The following is an 18,749-nucleotide window of genomic DNA, read 5'->3' on the forward strand; positions in this document are numbered from 1 at the left end:
CGCGACAGTTACTGTGCAATAAATAACCATGTAACCAACAGTTACGTACTTCCCCAAAAATTAACCGCTAAGGAGAACACTTCGATAGCTTGTTTAGTTATTGTACTTTTCCAGAAATCCCGGGGATCCGGGTTCGAGTATCAGTCAAGGTGAATGATTTTTTCACCGTAAATTTGCTGCATCTTCATCATCATGCTCCTGGGTATCTGTTACGGAACGTTTCGGTTTGAATATTTCGAGTGAGAAAGCGTCCATTTTTGTACTACCTCGCGGCTCGAGAAATGCATCAGAGTTGACGGTGGAAATGCAAAAACGGACGCCATACTACTCCACAGCTATTCCATAAAATCTCACTTATTAACGCCCAGGTGTGTACACTCACATAAAATTCCATAAATTTGAGTCAATCGAATGTTAATGGCTCGAATTTTCAATTTATGCGTTTAGAGGGGAAAAACTTCCATTTTTTGCTAAATTTAGCCCTTAATAGCGTCTGGAGAAACATTTATTTGTTTAGCATTAATCCGAAAACAGCACTTTTTGGCCTTAACATCGGACTTTTAAAGATGATTAATATAACAATGGACACGATTACTAACACCCACACCCCAGATGGAGGAAAACCCACCCAGGCGGGAAAAGAACCCGCGACCTTTGAGTTGACAGACGAGGACGTTACCCCGCCGCCACCGAGGCCGGCAACATGAGCATGCACGGTAGATATGCACCGACCCAAGGTAGAAAGGTGATATGGTAGAAATAAATGAATATTTCAACCGATCCTTATCGAAAGAAAAATTCCATAATAGACGCTATGGAATCACTCACACGTGGAAGTAATTGGGTATCCACAGATCGGGTGGCTGAGTGTAAGCGGCTGAGGACTCGGCCGCACGCCCCTTACAGAGTCGGCGTGCTTGGAGGGAAGACGCTCGCGTCATCTCCGAGCATCCCCGAGGGAGCGGCCGATTCCGTAAGGCACCGTAAGGGGAGGACAGTGTCTTCCGCATGCGTCTCGACGTGACCCCAATACCCCTCACTCGCCTAAGGTCGTTTGAAGAAGTTTCCGATGCTGAAGTTGGCGGTCGATCGCCTTCTCATTAGGGACAGTGTGGACCACGCGTTGCGAGGCGGGCGACTGAACAAGACGTAACTCTTGAGGAGATGCTAAAATACCGAATGAGCCACTGGCTCATCACAGGCACACCACAGGAGAAATTTGCTACGAGGACGGTAAATTTTATTACCTTGATATGTGGTAAGTAGCACAGGAAAGCCCTTTCTCCCAAGCCGTCACAAAACTTCGTGGAAAGATTGTTAAGACGGAAAATATAAGCACTCGTGTCCGTAATTGAAAATATTTTTTTATTATTGATACCAGATGATGATATTATATGGTTTCCATAATGCTAAATTTTCAAGGCTGAACTTAAGTACATTAGATTTTAACACTAAAATTTCTAGAAAAATACAGAAAACGAAAAATTTATTATGTAAGAAAATATAAATATACTACTCTATTGAACTGAATCCCTTGGTTTAATAGTACAGATAAATTATTATGAATTATTTAACCGTTAAAATAATTATTTGGTCGGATACAATATGACGCCGTGTGCGGTAGATAAATAAAAAAGGAAATAAATTGTGAGAATGCGGGAGTAAATATTTGCACCTTGAAAGCTAGATAAATATCCGATGAATTATGTAATATATTAATTTCCGCGCGTCCCTTCCTTTCCCTCAGTTTTTCTCTAGTTTGTCAGGAAAATCTGCTAAATGCTAGGAGTTCCTGAAGCCACCGTGGAGAAAAGTAACAAATAGTTGGAAAGTTACATCGTCAAAAGCATAGGAAACATTTTTTTACCTTAGAACGTAGAGGTTTAATGACTTAGTTTTTGTGCTACTTGTTATGGATTAGTTGGGAAAGTTCCGCAAAAATGTTAAAACAAAAAATTGAGGGATCAGTTGCACGCAGGACGCTAAAGCTTCGAGATAAAATTCATTAATTATATAATTTTTTATTGAAAGACGGATTTAAACTCGCCCGTTTTTATGATTCTGGAGCTTCTCGCATGGTAAAAAAAATTTTTTCAAACTTAATATTTCCTTGGTTGATTTATGGGTGTATTATATTTAATACGCTCTAAGGTAAATTTCATACAGTAGTCAGCAACCTACGGCTCCTCGGGTGTATCCAGCCCGCGAAGGGATTTATTCACTCTCACAGGAAGTTGGCCAATATATCTTTCAAATCTAGTACAATGATGTTTTTAGTCAATTAAGTCTAGAGGTAGATATTAGTATCAATTATAAACACATGGTTACACCACCAAAATTCAACATCGAAACTTAACATTCCGGTCTCAAAGAGAAACAGCAGGGTTCTGGTAATTGCAACGTATATCACCTAATATATTTCCCAACGTATCTCTTAAATAAAAAAATACGAATGAATTTAAAGTATCTCTTCATTGAAGAAAGTTATCGGCCTAAGTTTCTCACATTAAAGTCTATCACATTGAAGAATTTTACGCGAAGCAGACCTGAATGACCTTAAAATAAATATTTAAGTAAACTCTAAATAGTAGGACACAAAAAATAACCGCTGGGTACAGGACCATTAAATTTAGCAATTGCGTTAAATAAAATTGCCAAAAATTTATTTTAAAATAAAAAAAAATCTACTCACTTTTAATAATAGGGTAATTATAATGAAAAACAGAGAGTATTTCACCCGATGAGAAAAAGCAGTAAATTAAAAATTAGTCGGTGTCACGCGATGGAAGGAAGGTTACCGACCTGGATAATTGAGTGCGCTTGAATCTTATAAGAATCACACGCATAGAGCTTAGATCTCAGGAATTTAAATTTGCCTTAAAAGATGTGGTACAGAATTACACTTGGAGTGTTTTGAACTTTGTTATTTAGATGCATGCAATGTGGTGATTGGTTTTATCCGAAAAGGGGCAAGTGAAAAACGTTCTCTACTTCCTGAGAAAGAACGGGATTCTTCGGAACGAAACGTGATTGACAGCATTGCTGATAAAGTAATTTATCTATTCCACGCCGCAGACGGCACGGAAAGACGGATGAAAAAGCATTCGAAATATATTTTCGACGTCACCGTTTGAACAGGCGTGGGCTTGCCCTTGGACTTTTTCTTCTTCCTATATTGTATGGAAGGAAGGCGTGTCACAACTTGAGTGATAAAATTCCAATGCCTCATATCTCCATTGAATATTATGATTCTTTGACGTGAATATCGATATTTTTTCTCTCGGAACGTTCACGCATTAAAAAATAACATGATTTTTTTTAATTCTGAGGAAAAATGACAGACTAAAGAAACCCTTGACTGCATTCGGGCGAGTACGAATTTGGAGCTAAAAGGCCAGACCAAGTGGCGAAACGAATTTTTAAATCGATTTTATTCGCATTTTTGGTAAGTCTAGCAAAGGATAAAAGCAAAGTGCCTGGGAAAACTAATAGCTGTCAATACATCTTTCACACAAAAGCTTTCTTTTTTCCTCATTCTATCGCTCATGCTGTCGTCGCCCATTAGGTTCATTAGCTTCGGTTATTTCGGCTAATCATGGCTGATTTATGGGTTCGAATCCAATCCATGCCTTTATACACCCAGAACTAAATTCAAGATGCTCGGTTTTCTGGAAATTCAAAAGAGGTACTTGGGAAGGAAACTGCCTCCTGAATGCGTGAAATCTCCGCTGTAGGGGTAAGTGCCAGATGAGATCTCGGACTGCCAGAGACTAACCTATCAAAATCGACCTTCGTGTGGAAATAGTGACTAAATTTTATAAGAATTTCTCCGGATACTGCAGTAAGTATCTGGTGATAAAAATACAAGATACTGCTAGATGTTTCTTCGTATGTCTCAGCTGTTTGTCATACGATGTGCAAAACTAAAGCCCAGTTTGGACTGGGAAAGTCTTTGGCCAAGGAAATAAACCAAATTTAACCCTAATAAAGGGAAAAAAACTATTCAAGCGAATGGAAATAGGACAAATAAATAGATTAGATGATACCATATCGAACGGGAATATTGAGGTGTACACTTCCCCCTCTTAAATTAAATTTTAATCGATTCATAATTAATCAGTAGGATTATAGAGACACACATAACGAACATTATATCCGACTAGGTTTATCGATAAAAATGAAAGAAGACAGGAACTCCTCCCCAAATCCAACCTCTCATTCTCTTTCGCCTAAGGCTGATTCCGCAAGTTATCTTCTAAGTTGAAACGCAGCACGCAATAGAACATTGAAAAGACTCACTTCAGATTAGAAAGCCATGGAAATCAATCTCTATTTAGATGGAGGCTGAGCAATTCGCGAGGACTCGCGGGATAGGCAAAACTTTGATATTGTGCGGCTGAGAGAGACAAAGACAGACAGGGAGGCTACGAGGTACTATACAACTTACTAGCTTTGGCGTCATTCAAATTTATGAGCTTGAATTGAGATATAGCAATCAGCATATTACTGAAATTGTTGAAATGAGTGAAATATTCAGCGCAAAAGATTACTAATAACTAAATGAATAATTACGAATAATAAGAATAAAAAATGAAAATATATAATTAAATCAAGAATTTCAATCAAGTGGTACTAGGATCACAGCATCTTTGTGTAGTATAAGTGGAGCACTTAATCAGTAAATTGGTTAATGAAAGCTTAAGCAGACTCGGAACCAAAACTTAAACCTCAAAAAATCGGCCTATCACGTTAAATAAAAACTGAATCGAGGTGATTTTTGCTGGACAACACACGTGCATACTAAATTTCGACCTCATAAATGACCCAGTGTTTACAGAGCACACATTTTATTACGAAAGAGCTTTGGGTTGATTAGATAAGTGGGTACCAATGTATGATCACGTACTTGGCCATTAAAATATGTCATTTAGCCATTTTGCCCAACGGCGACGCAATTATGATCGCAGGTAGCCACTTCCGTCCTCGTAATGATGTTTGTTTTCTCGTACTTCGTTTATTTTGCGAGCCCAGAAGTCTTATGGATCAGTTTGTCCCCAGAAAAGCTCAAATTTAACTCCCAAACAAATTTCACATCAATTAAGGGAGACGCAAGCTGGTGTGGGAGTCTGATTCTAGATTAAATTGAATTTTATTTAACTTTATTGATTATCTTTTTAGGCTTGGCCTGCACTTTCTCGAAGGCAGCACTCAATTTGACACAGGATCCATGCTAAAGTTATGAATCTCCATTATCCCACCTTTATGCCTCGGTAGGTGATGCTACTAATTTGATTAAAGTATGCACTAAATTATACGCTAAAGTATTGTGAAGTCGTTATATCTTAAAATTGCCAATAACTTTGCTGAAAATAACTACTCTCAAAGTTTGATAAGATAGAGATAAAATTAAGAATGAGTGAATAACTCTTAGAAAACAAGGAAGAATTAGTATTACTAAAGGCAGCAACCGTATGTTTAAAATGTATAGCCAAAATTGTAACTTCTGGATGATGGAAATCACATTTGTAGCTACAAAGGCAGCATATTGACTAGGTGTACGCGTTTTATTTTCAGCTATTCATAAATGCATATTTACGAGGGTTTTTCAAAAAAGGGTGAGAATTTTTTAAAAGTCGTAAAAATTATGGATAAAAAATTTAATTGTAATTGTATTATATTTTTGATTGATTTATAATATTTACTTGGTACAATTTTCACCAAATATACTCCAATATTGCGTTATAGGCAGCCGTTGTAAGTTGTAATATGTTCAGTTCATCTACGCCCTTTCCACAAAGGTGTATTTTCAATTTAAGGAGAAGGAAATATATTTATGGACTATAGAACAGATGGGGAAGACGCTTCTTCTTGATCTTCAGAGGGCAAACGCGATTTTGCTGAGGATTTCGCGAAATTAACCGCGAACAAATAGGCCTCATGCACAGTCTCTGTTATCAACGTGCAAGTGGCGCCAAACAAAGTTTTAAATATTTATTATAGTGCTCTTTACGTTAGTCGACGATCTTTTCTCACAATGCAACATAAATGTTAACGTATTCTTCCGTAAGACTGATGTTAATATATTATAGGCAGCACCCGAACGTTCTAAATAATTTCTTTCAAAGCGTCTATATATTTACGACACTAACTTAATCTCTGAAGGCCAAGCCAGACCCATTAGAATGATGGATATAATTATAATTACGCGCAAAGGGATGACGCAACAAGTCCTCAAGAAAACAAATCCCCCGGACCAGAGAATATTCGCGAAAGAGCTCGCGCCCGAATGTCGTCCTTCTTAGAATAAATGTTTCGCGACTTGATTTTAGAAGGAGCAGTTCCCCTGGACTGGAAAATAGCTAATGTCACATCTATCTCTCAAAGTGAAAATAAATAAGATCCCAGTGATTGCCGTACGATTTCCCTTAGCCTCCATCTCCTGTAAAATCCTAGAATATATCCTTGTTCGTAAGGACATTTCTCGACACTCACAATCTCATATGAAGCAAACAACACGGATTCAGAAAGGCGAGATCTTGTGAAATGCTATTTGGCTTTATAAACACGATATCCAGGGGTATAGCGTTGGACTACTGACCGGAGGGCCCGGGTTCGATTCCCGGGCAAGCCTCTCTGGGCACCTGCAGCTCCACCCAAGCTATGTGATTTTTCGGGTACCAGGTCTTCCTGGGAAACCATAGCCGGCACAGGGAAAGGAACTGGCCCCCCTACCCTGATGTGTGAATATCACACGCCGCATAGGGCTTAGTACTGGGTGAACTCTACCATCACCTACCAAACCGACCTTCGGGTTGATTACTGTGTTTTATCCTACAATCGAGAGAAAGAGACAAACGTGCAGAAATCAATGAGGGCACATACAATCAAAATAAAATCACAAATTCTTGACATCAGTCTCGCCTGTTTTAGTTTAAAAGAGATGAAATACGCACGCAAGCTGTATTTCAAGCCAGTTCGAGAATTTACGGAAAATGCTATAACATTGGGCCTGAAGACATATAGCTCATGTATTTACTTCGATGTCCGTCTATCGTCTGAGGGAATGTAACAGAAGGAAAAAATGAACTGGCTTCTAGCAAAGCTGTCGGCAGAAAGAGAAACAGGTGGGTGAACGATAAGTCACGCTCACGCTTGTATTCTTGTGACACTGCTCGATAAATTTTGCTCAACCTATCTTCGTGATCTACGCCTCGAATTAAAGGAGGGTTGTTCGGAGCCAGACGCCGTGGAAGCCAGCAGCAGGTGGAGGAACACGAGGGACAAAAGCCCTCGGAGCCGGTGGAGGAGAGAAAAAGACATTTTGACGAGCTACAGTTCACACGCTACACCCTTTACGCTTGGCATAAATAAATTTAATGTCACTTCTCGGCAAAACCTTAATATTAAGGCAAATATCTAAAATGAATGCAGATATTATAAGTATTAAGATCGACACTAAATTATCGAGGCATCAGGAGCTCTCGATCTGTGACCAATTCAAATTTCTTAGTGGGTCACTCAATCATTAACCGCAAATTTGATTCCATTCTTGAAATTAATCAAGGGAATGGATGAACTCTAAACAGCGCAAAATCATATTCACATAATTTAAACTGTTATATCTGGAATTTTCCTTCAATATTGGATTATCTCAACGTCGATTTGGACATATGCTCACGTCCAATAAAAATCGATTTCCTTTCATGTACCTCGAGCGAACTTTTCTGAAGTGTTTGTGCATCATACAACCCCTGCAATGACGAGTAGATCGCCACGATTACAAGAGCGATTTTGGGCTACAAATTAAAGGAAATACGGCCAAATACGCGACGGGCCCAATGCGACACGAGGGTCTTATGTCGCATGCACCTGATTTAACGTCCTTGACGAGTTTTAAAACAGGTATGAAGGTGTGTGTCATGGACATTTTCAAATGAACCATGTCTCTGAAATATAAGAAAGTCATAATTAACACGAATGATTTCAGTTTCACCACCTATAAATCATTTCATGAAAGCATTCATAAACTCAACCAGAAAGTACCTGATAGCACAATATCGATCAGAGACATGGATCATTGAAAAATCGGACCAGGGAAGCTCTCGAAACTTAGTGCTAAAGGTGAATGCTTAACAAGGAATTGACCTACGTAATAGGGAATGAATCAGTACATCGTAATGGAAGGAATCAGTATATCGAATCAGTATATATAGAAGTAGGGGAGGAAAGGAAGGACCAGATGGACTGCACCCCTATACCATGAGAAAATGAGTTTGTTGGTACACATTAGAAGGGAAGTTTGCACGAGAAGAACAAGGGACCAATGCGTAGGTCAACTTAAGAGGAAGACCATTAGGTTTTAAAGCAAGATCTGTCAGGGGGTAAAGGGGTCAGAAAGGAAATGGGAGGGTGTAGTCAATCAATCGAATCTTATGACTAAAATACTGATGGTAAAGGATGATACTAAAGGAATGACACGAAATTCGTTAGTCCATTAGGCATTACCATGCTAATATTACGGAGATGATTCATTTAAGAGAAAATGTATTTAAAACCTACGATTTACTAAGAGGATAATCACGAGATATGAGTTTTTATGTCAAATGAATCTGTCTTGTGAGCACTTTAATCTGAAACAATTAATTGAGAGAATATTCTGAGTGATGTAACTGGATTCATGTCATTTTAAGACTGCAGAAGTATGGTGTTGCAATTCTTCATAGTTCTAATTATTTTATTGGCAGCTGTGAAAATAAAATGATGATCAACGGCTATTTAAAATTGAAGACAAACACTGTCTTTACTCTATGGTAATTAATACCAAAATTACCCAATTAATGGTGTCAAAAGGTCGCCTCCTTCACTCTTTTCTGACGAGAAAAAATACTTTCCATGCTTATTATTATTACTTCACAACGTGCTCTTATTTTGTTTACTATGATAGGGTCGCGGTTTCACCCACGAGATCATAATGCTGAAAGTATTTAGTCTTCTATTTTCCGCATGAAATGAGCAATAATCAATGAACATAATTTTGATACATACCTCATTTTTTATGGGCGTTGTGTAAGTTTTCAATGTGAGCATCGAAAATTTTTGCTGGACTTAAATGTATAGCATTAACTATTTTGTAATCTCATTTAATATACATTTTATCACAAAGATGAATTTTGCTCATAAAACTTTCCGGTAACGGTACTTTTCTAAGCAAATACAGCTTTCTGGGGCTTTTTGCTCAAGCTCAAACTACAAGCCAGTTGACTTCATGTAAAATGCCTAGAAATCGTTAGCATTTTAACAGCAATATATTTTCGCAAACACTAATCATGAATTATTTTTTCTAAAATATTATTATATATTTATAATTTTATTCATTGGATTTGCAAATTAACAAGTAATCCTAGGAGGCATTAGCCTTCTGATAGGTATAGAATCTCTAGCCCCAATGGGATATCTGTGATATCTTTTTCCGCAAGATATAATTAGTTAATGAGTGAAATTCGTACTTCGAAAGTTTTTTCCCATGTATTTCGCAAGTCATAATCATTTACCGACTTTAAATAGTCGGAAGAAAATTGAAAAAGACTTTCCCATTGTAAATTCATATTAAATGATGAAATCTTAAAAAAAATTGCGAAAAACGTTAAAACTAGAATTCACCCGTACTTTCAAACTCGGCGTTTATACAAAACTTCTTGAAATAAAAAGGGTCTAAAATTTAGAAATTAACCGGAAACCGTCCAAACTACTTTTGATTGACGGAATGGTCTCAATCATCGAAGAAACATTTTTTATTCTTTACCTACAGGAATATTACGTACGAAGGAAATTAATCTAAAGATTTGAAACGATAAAAAATGGGAGGAAATTAACTGATAAGGGACGAGCTTTCATTTGTATGGTTAAGGAATCTGACAATTTTAAGACATCTGTATGCTTCAACTTTCAGTGTTATTTGATGGCTACTGGTTTTATTTATTTATTTGATAATGATTCAACAAAACAAGGATTGTGTTAGCATTGTCATATAAGTAATCGTGTGGGAAGTGCTAAAAGTTCTTGTATATTTACTTGAGCCATGTGAGGACTGGTATAGAGACCGCAGAGGGAAACATGGCCGTCACCCGCCTTGAGGCGGGTCCGTCTCCGTAAAGCTCTGGATTCGACGACGTCACGCTCGCTAGGGAGCGGCCTGGAAGTATACTGGCATAGTAATGGACAGCCCTTTCCTAATCCTCTCACATTTTAGCGCAGACCTGGGAATGGGGAGAGCGCAGGAATAATGGCCGAGAGGTCGTTCTCTCGCCGACGACGACGGCGGCGGGCGAGCGGGGTGAACTGCCTTTCACCGCTTGCTCCTCCACCAAGACACATCCGGTTCGTGGCCTAATTTCGAGGCTGTGTCTCTATTCACCCTGCTCTTTCCAAACGTTCCCGTGAGTTGTTGACACGAGAACCGTAATCCTGACGGAAATTGTGTATTCTGCAGACGTAGAAATCACATCGAGCAGATGGGGATGGATGTCTATAAATTAAGTTGACATGCTTAAAATATTAAATAAATTCATGGAAACTCCGTTTACTTAAACTGGCATTTTACTACTTTTCTGTCTTTACCTCTGATGAAATAGATTTCAGTTGGTTTAAATATGTATTATCTGGTTTAGAGATTCCTAACTGGATATCTGATTTCCTTCATAGAGGTAACCGTTCTGCTGCTGATTTATCTTATGCACACGGATATTTGCCAAACTGTGCTAAATTACCGAGCTGAAAGGTACTATTTTCCATTACATCAAACTCAATTGCAATTCTCCCAAGTACCATCAATTCGCTAGCTATTAAATCAGACTCGCGAAGTCTACGCACGCGCGTAGACCGCGGAGCAGCCAAAAACTTGTTGCTTTAAGTTAATAGGGAAGCTAGAGAGAGTTTTCCAACCAAAGCAGACTAAAGAATTATTCTAAAAAGCGTATTTCAATTTATTAAATTCACTTCTCGAATTATCATCTTATTTATTTATCAAATTTTGGAAAAGTTCAAAGACAATAAGGATGATAGAGTATGTCATACGTACTTCATCGATTTGTACTGCTTTCAATGGGAGTGGAGAAAAAAATCAGCACCGAGTTGCGACCCAAACAATCCCCTTACATTTTATACGTTCCGACTAATCGAATTGTTTTCTCGCTATTTTCTAACTTCGTTCCAGATTTCTCTGTATGAACACCTTTAGCATCGCCTCAATCAACTGAGACCAAAATATGACAGCACTAAATTAATAAACTTTGTATAGTATTTTAACACTGAACGTTTTGACTACTCCTACTGGTTTGGAAGCATGCGCAGGCGTCATTATTACGTAATGTCGCCTATGGCTCAAAGCTGGTAGTTGTTTATAACATTTAGCGTGAAAAAAACTATGTTTGCTTATTCAGTGATGATGATATTTCACAAATTAGATCCTGGAACCACTGAATTCAATAAGACTGAATAGGCGGTCACTCCATAGAAGTATTGGCTAGTTGCTTGGTCAATGGTCGCAGTCAAATTTGGAAGTTTGTGTAGATTGGATACTTTCCTACGAGCATTCGTTTTATGCGGATAAACTTCGACTTAAAAAACAATTGCCTTGAATGCAGTAAAATACTTACATATGTAGATAGTTGTGAAAACTGACAAAAGTTATGAGAGAACCTGTAAAACTGGGATACATGTATGACACTATGGGATAGTTTAATTACTTCCAAAATCGATTACTCGAGTACTAAAAATGTGAGAATGTGAGCAAAAAATAAAAGTGCTCTAGGAATTTTTTTGTTGCATGAAATTCTATGGTGCATGCGTCATTTCGCGATATTCGTGGTGAAGGAATGTCGGGTAAATTTATGCAATACCATGAAAATATTTTTGATAAATTTAATGATGTGGTTCCGGTTAGAAGTCCTTTGATCCTTGTGGTATCAGCATATCTTTTATTGGTTCGGTTTGCTTTTCGGCCTTATCGCCCCGTACCGTGCTCCATTTCGGTGGACGCATCCGAAACACTCGACCACCCGGAGCGACCAACCAAAATCTCGCGTCACTCAAGGCTACGCTTCCCTGGACCCATTTGCCTTTCGAGTCCGTGGGATGGCTGGAATATCCTAAGAGGCTTAAGGGTACACGTGATCGATTGAAGATTAAATGATTGATAGTGCTCCTGACCGAATCTGGACGGGATTGAGACTGTTAAATCCCTCCGGCCACGTGACCCTTTGCCTTGCTTCGATCCTCAACCCGTCCCTATTATACGTTAATAGAGAGCTAAAGTGACCAGGCTTTCGGTCTATACGAATTTAACTTTTACGAATTTAACTGACTCACCGAGATCCGTTCGTTTCTAAACGACCAAACATTTAAAGATAAGATTTCGTCACTAATTACGTTTTACTCTATTTCAACGCGATGCGAACGAAAAAGTTTTATCTCGGGAAGTATAAGCAAAGTCGGTACTTGCAAATTACATATGCACAATTGAAAGATATATTCCGGAGATTTTTTGCAATCCGGATTAGAAAAGCAATTGCGGACGACACTTTCTTGAAAGGGCCATCACCTATTTATTCTGTGAACGGTTTAACGGAAGCTGAGTTTGGAAATAATAAAATCTCTCGGCCGAGTGCATATGCTTTACGGAGAATTAGAAAACGACTATTTAATTCCACGGTGTGTCGCCATGCAAGAACCATTTTTTTAAGGGTTTGGCACGATTAAGTCCACTTCGGACTAATTAAAATAAATAGCATTTTTCCTCGGAAAACGCGGAGAACTTCCCCGTCGACCGACGGGCATCGTCGTCGTTGAGAATTCCCGTGCCACAGTTTCGATTGAAGCGTGTGGCAGCACCGTTAGGGAGCCTCTCGAGAGGGGCGGGTGATGGATGTTAAGGGCCGTGCACACGGGAGAAAACAAATCGAGGGAGATAGGCGGGAGAGGGAGGAGGGGGGACGGAGAGGCTATGGAGTCTAGCGCTGCAACGGAGGGAATTGAGGGTCTCGAGCAGGAAGACGGGCTTCAAAAAGAGACCGCGCGGGCGACAAAGGGCGACGGGTAGGAGAGCGGGGGAGAGTGGGAGGGGAGGTGGAGAACAAGTACGGCGCTGTCCGAGAAATAATTGACGATGTAAATAATAGAGTTTCGAGGCGGACTTTCGGAGCGGTGGAGGGACAAAGGGGTGGGGATGAATGAAATTGCATGTTGGGGGAGTGAGGCGGCGCTTCCCAGCCCTCAACTTGGCAATGGAGAATATTTCATAAATTCACCTCTCGGAAACCTTAAATTCTGTATTCATCATCTTTTAAGGGCTCGCGCGCGGGAAAGAGCGGCGCCGGAGGGGGATTTGGTGGAATGGGGTTGGGGGGACTTGCGTGGGGAGGTGGGAGTTGGACGCCGCTTGGGCCCCCCCCCCCCCCCGCATTAAAGATTCAGGAGACGGCGGTCACTCTCCCTCCCCCGCGCCCTCCACTCTCCCTTTTATTGTCACCATCGCCTTTCACGACGTCTTCCCTCCCGGCGGTCTCCGCTCCCGTCCTCACCTTTGTCGCCCACGAGCACGCGGAGTATTATTGCGTGGCCGCGGGGCGCGTGGCGGGCGGAAGGGCCAAACCGGCTCTCGCTTTTGTTTTAAGGCAGGGGTTACAGGAAGGAGTCGGTATCTCGCGAGGGAGGCGTGAGTGAAGGCGACAGATTAAGTGCCCGGGGTCCTACTAACCCTCCTTCGCCAGTCGCCTCCTTCTCGCAGGCCGTCTTTATTGCGCAAATCGAGCTGGAACTTTGAACCGAATTGGAATGAGGATTGGTTTCTTATTCGCCACCTGGCTGCTGCCGTCGCATATTCTGCAAGCGAAACGATTCGCTCTCGCTTCCGTTCGCTTCCCCGCTGATGGTAGAAACGTGATTGCTTTACCCAGGTCACCGAAATAAATAATTGTCAAGGAAAGGAAGCAATTGCTGCGCAATTACCCAAGGAATCAGAATGGGAATCCTTCCAAACACGAGGAGAGACTTATAGATTGGTACACTGGTACCATTCAAGCATAGCATTGTAGTACCATTCAAGCATAACTGAGTCTGAATTCGCAGGCATTGACAGATATATTGTCCCCGTAATATAAGAGAAATAAGCTCCTGCCGAGATTTCTTAATTTAAAACATCCAAATACTTACTCATCCCCTCACACAATTCCAAACTACGAAAGAAGATAAGAATCCAAAAAGGGCGAATAAAAAATTCAAATTGTAATCTAATGTCATTCCTATGACGAAAATAATATAATTTTCTGCAAATTCATGATGGTTGATTTTGTGTTAAAAACCCCTGCCACACACCAACATGACATCTTGTATATGTAACGTAATCGCAGATGAGATAAAGATTATATTCTTATTGCTATGGATCGATATACGTACCACGATAAATAATTAATCAATCTTAATTTTCGATGCATAATTGACAGCATGAATTAAGTGAGCGCATTAATATTGACTCGTGATGAGTGTAATAAGTCATTTGTCCACACTGCTTTCGACGGTAAAATATTTACTCCTAAATTACAGAAATTCAAAAAGATTACCTTAACTAAGTGTGTACAATCTTTTAAGTAAATCTAGGAGCCTTAAACTTTTAAGAAAGGTGGCAAATTTTGAGAACTTGCTGAATTCAAGACATCTGTCTGACATTCAGCAAGTTTTATTGCCCAAATACGTCTGTTGATTTTCATCGCAAGAACTTGATGAATTTAAAACATTTGCCTGATTTCCAGAAAGTTTCGTTTTATCTAAATATTTCTAGGTTTTACCGGGAAGTTGCGCTCTTAAATGGTTCTCGCAAAGAAGAGAAATTTCTTGATGACACTGATCCAATTTTACGTATTGACTGTCAATCATTGATTTAAGCGTAAAAAAGTTCCGTCACGAGAGTACCTCATTTTGGGCGCGAATATCGTTAGCACACATGGTTAAAATGCCGGAAAACCCACAGATAAGAGAGAAATAAAATTCGATCCATAAACTTTGCCCTTCGAGTCCCGCGAGAACGAGGTAATATTCGCTCAGGGATGCGGTCCGAAGAGGGGAGGTAGAGCGTGAGTAATCGATTTAGAAGGGATGGTGTTTGGGTAGCATTACGGGCTATTACGAAAATTGCGATGCCGAGACCGGGAAGCAGCATTTGATGCGACGCGTCCTTGGGAGATATTAAGGCATTTAAGGACTCGGAGCGCAACGGAAGAAACATCAGAGAGGAGGAAAGGCGAGTTCCCGGCAAGAAGAGGGTTAGCCAATCAAGTTCAGGGGGGAGTAAATCATTGAAACTCGATTTAGATGCGAGCAGGTGCGAGGAGATATGAAGTGGATGGATATGGACAAATATCAAGGTTCCCGAAGATATCACCACTGTCCGACCGAAGGTATCAACGCCCTCGATTCGGGAGGCGTGAATATGTTCACTGGCTTAGGGACCATGCACTTGTTGCCAAACAGAACTCTTGAGCCCGGTTTCATAATGTTCCCTAAAATTCAATCAGTATTTTGCGAGGAAATTACTCATTGTGAAATTTACCGACAGGCATGATTTTATAAATATTTTCAGACTGCTCGCAAGTGAACGTGGATATGCTAACGATTTTACCCACCGTCTTCAACTCAACGAGTAAGTTTCGCGGCCGATTAGGACCAAACCAGCGATTATAAAACTGATTTTTGGGCTTATTCTGAAATTAAAGTTAATCTTCATTTCAACTAAACATAACGACATCGGGATTTATGGACAGAAAAGATCACGAAAAGAGTAATTTCACAAGTAAGATATTCATTACTGTAATATGGTTGTGGAAGTCCATTGGTAGAGCGCTTGACTACAGACCAAAGAGTCCGGGTTCGATTTTGGGTAACACCCATGGGTACCATCAGTTTCACTTGAGCCGTGTGAGTTTTCGGGTATCAGATCTTCCTGAAAAACCGCAGGTGGCAAAGGGAAAGGAACTACCCCACCTAACGTGATGTGTGAATTTTGCACGCCTTAAGGTTTTAGGATGATGTGAACTAAACCCTGATAAATCAATCCAACCTTCGGTTTAAATGCTGTGGTTGATTCCAGGGATCGAAATTTCCAGGGAGGGAATTGCTTTATCTACCTATCTGCTACGAGATCGTTATGTGTCGACTTATTATATTATTTCATACTTGTAACCCATTATTGGTGGTTAAGATGTTCCCTAAGATTAGCTATTCCTATGCATCTCACACCTAATTGCTAACAAATTAAAATTAACCAAGCCCTTGTAACACCATAGCTTCGCTGTTAACCGTCCAATTTGCGTATGAAAGGTTATTTTCGGTGCATTAATTAATTAATAGTCATACAAAGCCGTTTCACCGAACAAATATTCCACATCGGCCGAAAAGTCAAAGCATATGAGTAAATGTGGCAACTTCTTCACGCTCGTCATTGAGTGATTGGTTAAGGTAAAAAATCATTCCCACTCTCAGCGTAACACTGCAGTCAAAACACAACGTGGTGTAAAAATACCACACAGGAAAACATCAGAATTCCATACACTGTAACGTAAATACGTGCACGAACCCTGTAGTCACTGGATTTGGATTTTCATTTATACTTAAAGTTATTACATTCCCAAAAGTACAAATTTAAACTGCCGAGATGCATTTGTTCGAAAGCGGCGTGCTTGCAGTTGTTTACGGGCCGAATTCTGAGAAATAGAATTCATCAAAAATTACTGAGGGGTGGGAGATTCGAAGACAAAATACTCCCGACGCTGTGGATCGTTAAGGATCGAATGTTATTGCCGATTTTATGAGGGATGAGAAGTGTGTTAAGCTGCTATAACCTGCATTTACATGTATGTCTACGCAATACCCTTTAAGCTATTCCAAGGAGGTATGGTGGGGAATGTCAAAGTAACAGCCGAATATGAATAAACGTGTACTTACAGATAAATATGAATCCATGAGATACTCTCGCCAGCATACTCAAACACACGTATCATTGTAAACTTCAAAACTTAATGTTGGAAAAAACTGATAATTTTTACATTTGTTCACAACCAACTCACATGAAATCGAGTAATGTTTGCGAATTGGTAAATTATGACTGTTGATAATCTACGTACTGCTGTGAAATAAACTAATTAAAAATAGTCTCCATATTCCAGGGCAAATATGGTGGTACATTTTGATCGTCCAAAAAAGCTCTACAACTCAATTATCAGCGACTCTTCCGATTTCACAGTTAATTTACGTGGAGTAAGTAAACCATTTTTTGCCACTCTATATTCTTCTCCCAATATTTACAGAAATGTAATTTCAATGTAACGGAGTTTAAATTGATTTCGGGTAATTACTGTTTTTAGGTAAAAAGCCTTCGATGTTTCGCCGAATTTCGGTAAATGTTACAACGTGCATGGCAATCAAAAATGTTTTGCGAGCAGAAAACGTATTTTACTGGAAACCAATTATAATGAAATTTTGCTCTCGGTTCCAAATTAAAGATGTACAAGTATATCACATGCAATCAATCAGCAGGAACACGTCCTATTTCCCTTTTAAATTGCAAGAGCGAGTCGAAAAGATTATTTTTTTTACTGCACGTGTCATTTGCTCTCATTTCTCCTCGAGGCCTAATTTTATCTCGTTTCATTGGATTTTATACTCGTAATACTTTTATTCTCAACGGGCATTCACTCGTATGACCAATTTTTTTCACTGATCCACTTATGCCGTCGAGCGCATCTACGATCAGAAACGGGAAAGCTCCTTTTGACCAATCATCCTTCCCTTATTCCACAGGTTCTTCGATAGGTACCCGGGAACCCTTCTTTCAGATCCCCTAAATCTTAATTTTAAATTTCTACCCAATTGACCTGAAAGAAATTTCCTCTATCTATCTATTCGGCTCAATCCTATATTTTTGGAAAAAAAGCGGAATGGATATTACAGCAGTTTGAAGTATTCCCGTAGGAAGAATCTTCGTTCAAGGATGCATTTACCTTGTATCCGAGATAGGCAAGAAGCAAGGCCTCCGTTAGGCTGACCATCGCTAGCACCACCTGGACGAGCCATAGCTCCAGTGACCTGTTCACCCACAGTATGGCTTCCCAGTTGATTATGGGATTCTCCTGAAACTCTTCCTCGGTCAGGTTGCTCGACAAAATGTAGATGGTTTTATTTCCGAGTTGACATTCGTAACTGGATTAGGAGAAATGAAGATAAAATTATCATTTCATTAGAAATTAGAATTTTCAAACAGCATTTACAGTATGTATTGAAATATAGCATAGCGTCTCCTTAGCCTGCAAACTAATGGCAAATTTGCCGAAGATATTGGTTCATAACGTAATCGATGAAAATATTAAACTAGCTGAATTTCAAGAACAACAATGCTGAAGCTCAACTTACAGATTATCTTAATCGAAATGTACGCTTGATACATTTGTATAGATCGATAATTTTCCACGTAATAATTCAAAACAATCTTTTTCGACTTGATAAACTCAACTGTCGCGGGGTTTGCATGAGGTTTGCTAGAAATATGATGACTCATCAACTCGTTAAGCAAAACATCGTCTTTAATTTGAGAACAACGCAATTAATTAGTAAATGGAATGGAATCTTTATATCGTATTGTTGTTATACTGTACCCGACATTTAATATGGTAAGAATATCGATATCTTGATTTTGTGCAAGTAAC

At 39.5% G+C, this 18,749-nt stretch overlaps 1 protein-coding gene across 1 annotated transcript in view; it reads right to left on the minus strand.

Moving 5' to 3' along the window:
* The window catches only part of SLO2 (slowpoke 2), a 180,610-nt gene that overhangs the window by 97,378 nt on the left and 64,483 nt on the right, over nucleotides 1-18,749 (minus strand). The window contains exon 4 of the mRNA XM_071587132.1: nucleotides 18,048-18,246. Coding sequence (XP_071443233.1) covers nucleotides 18,048-18,246 — 199 coding nt within the window. The remainder of the gene's footprint in view (nucleotides 1-18,047; nucleotides 18,247-18,749) is intronic.

Source organism: Hetaerina americana, unplaced genomic scaffold, assembly GCF_022747635.1.
Source record: "Hetaerina americana unplaced genomic scaffold, ioHetAmer1.1.p SCAF_3, whole genome shotgun sequence".
Classification (NCBI taxonomy): Eukaryota; Metazoa; Arthropoda; class Insecta; order Odonata; family Calopterygidae; genus Hetaerina; species Hetaerina americana.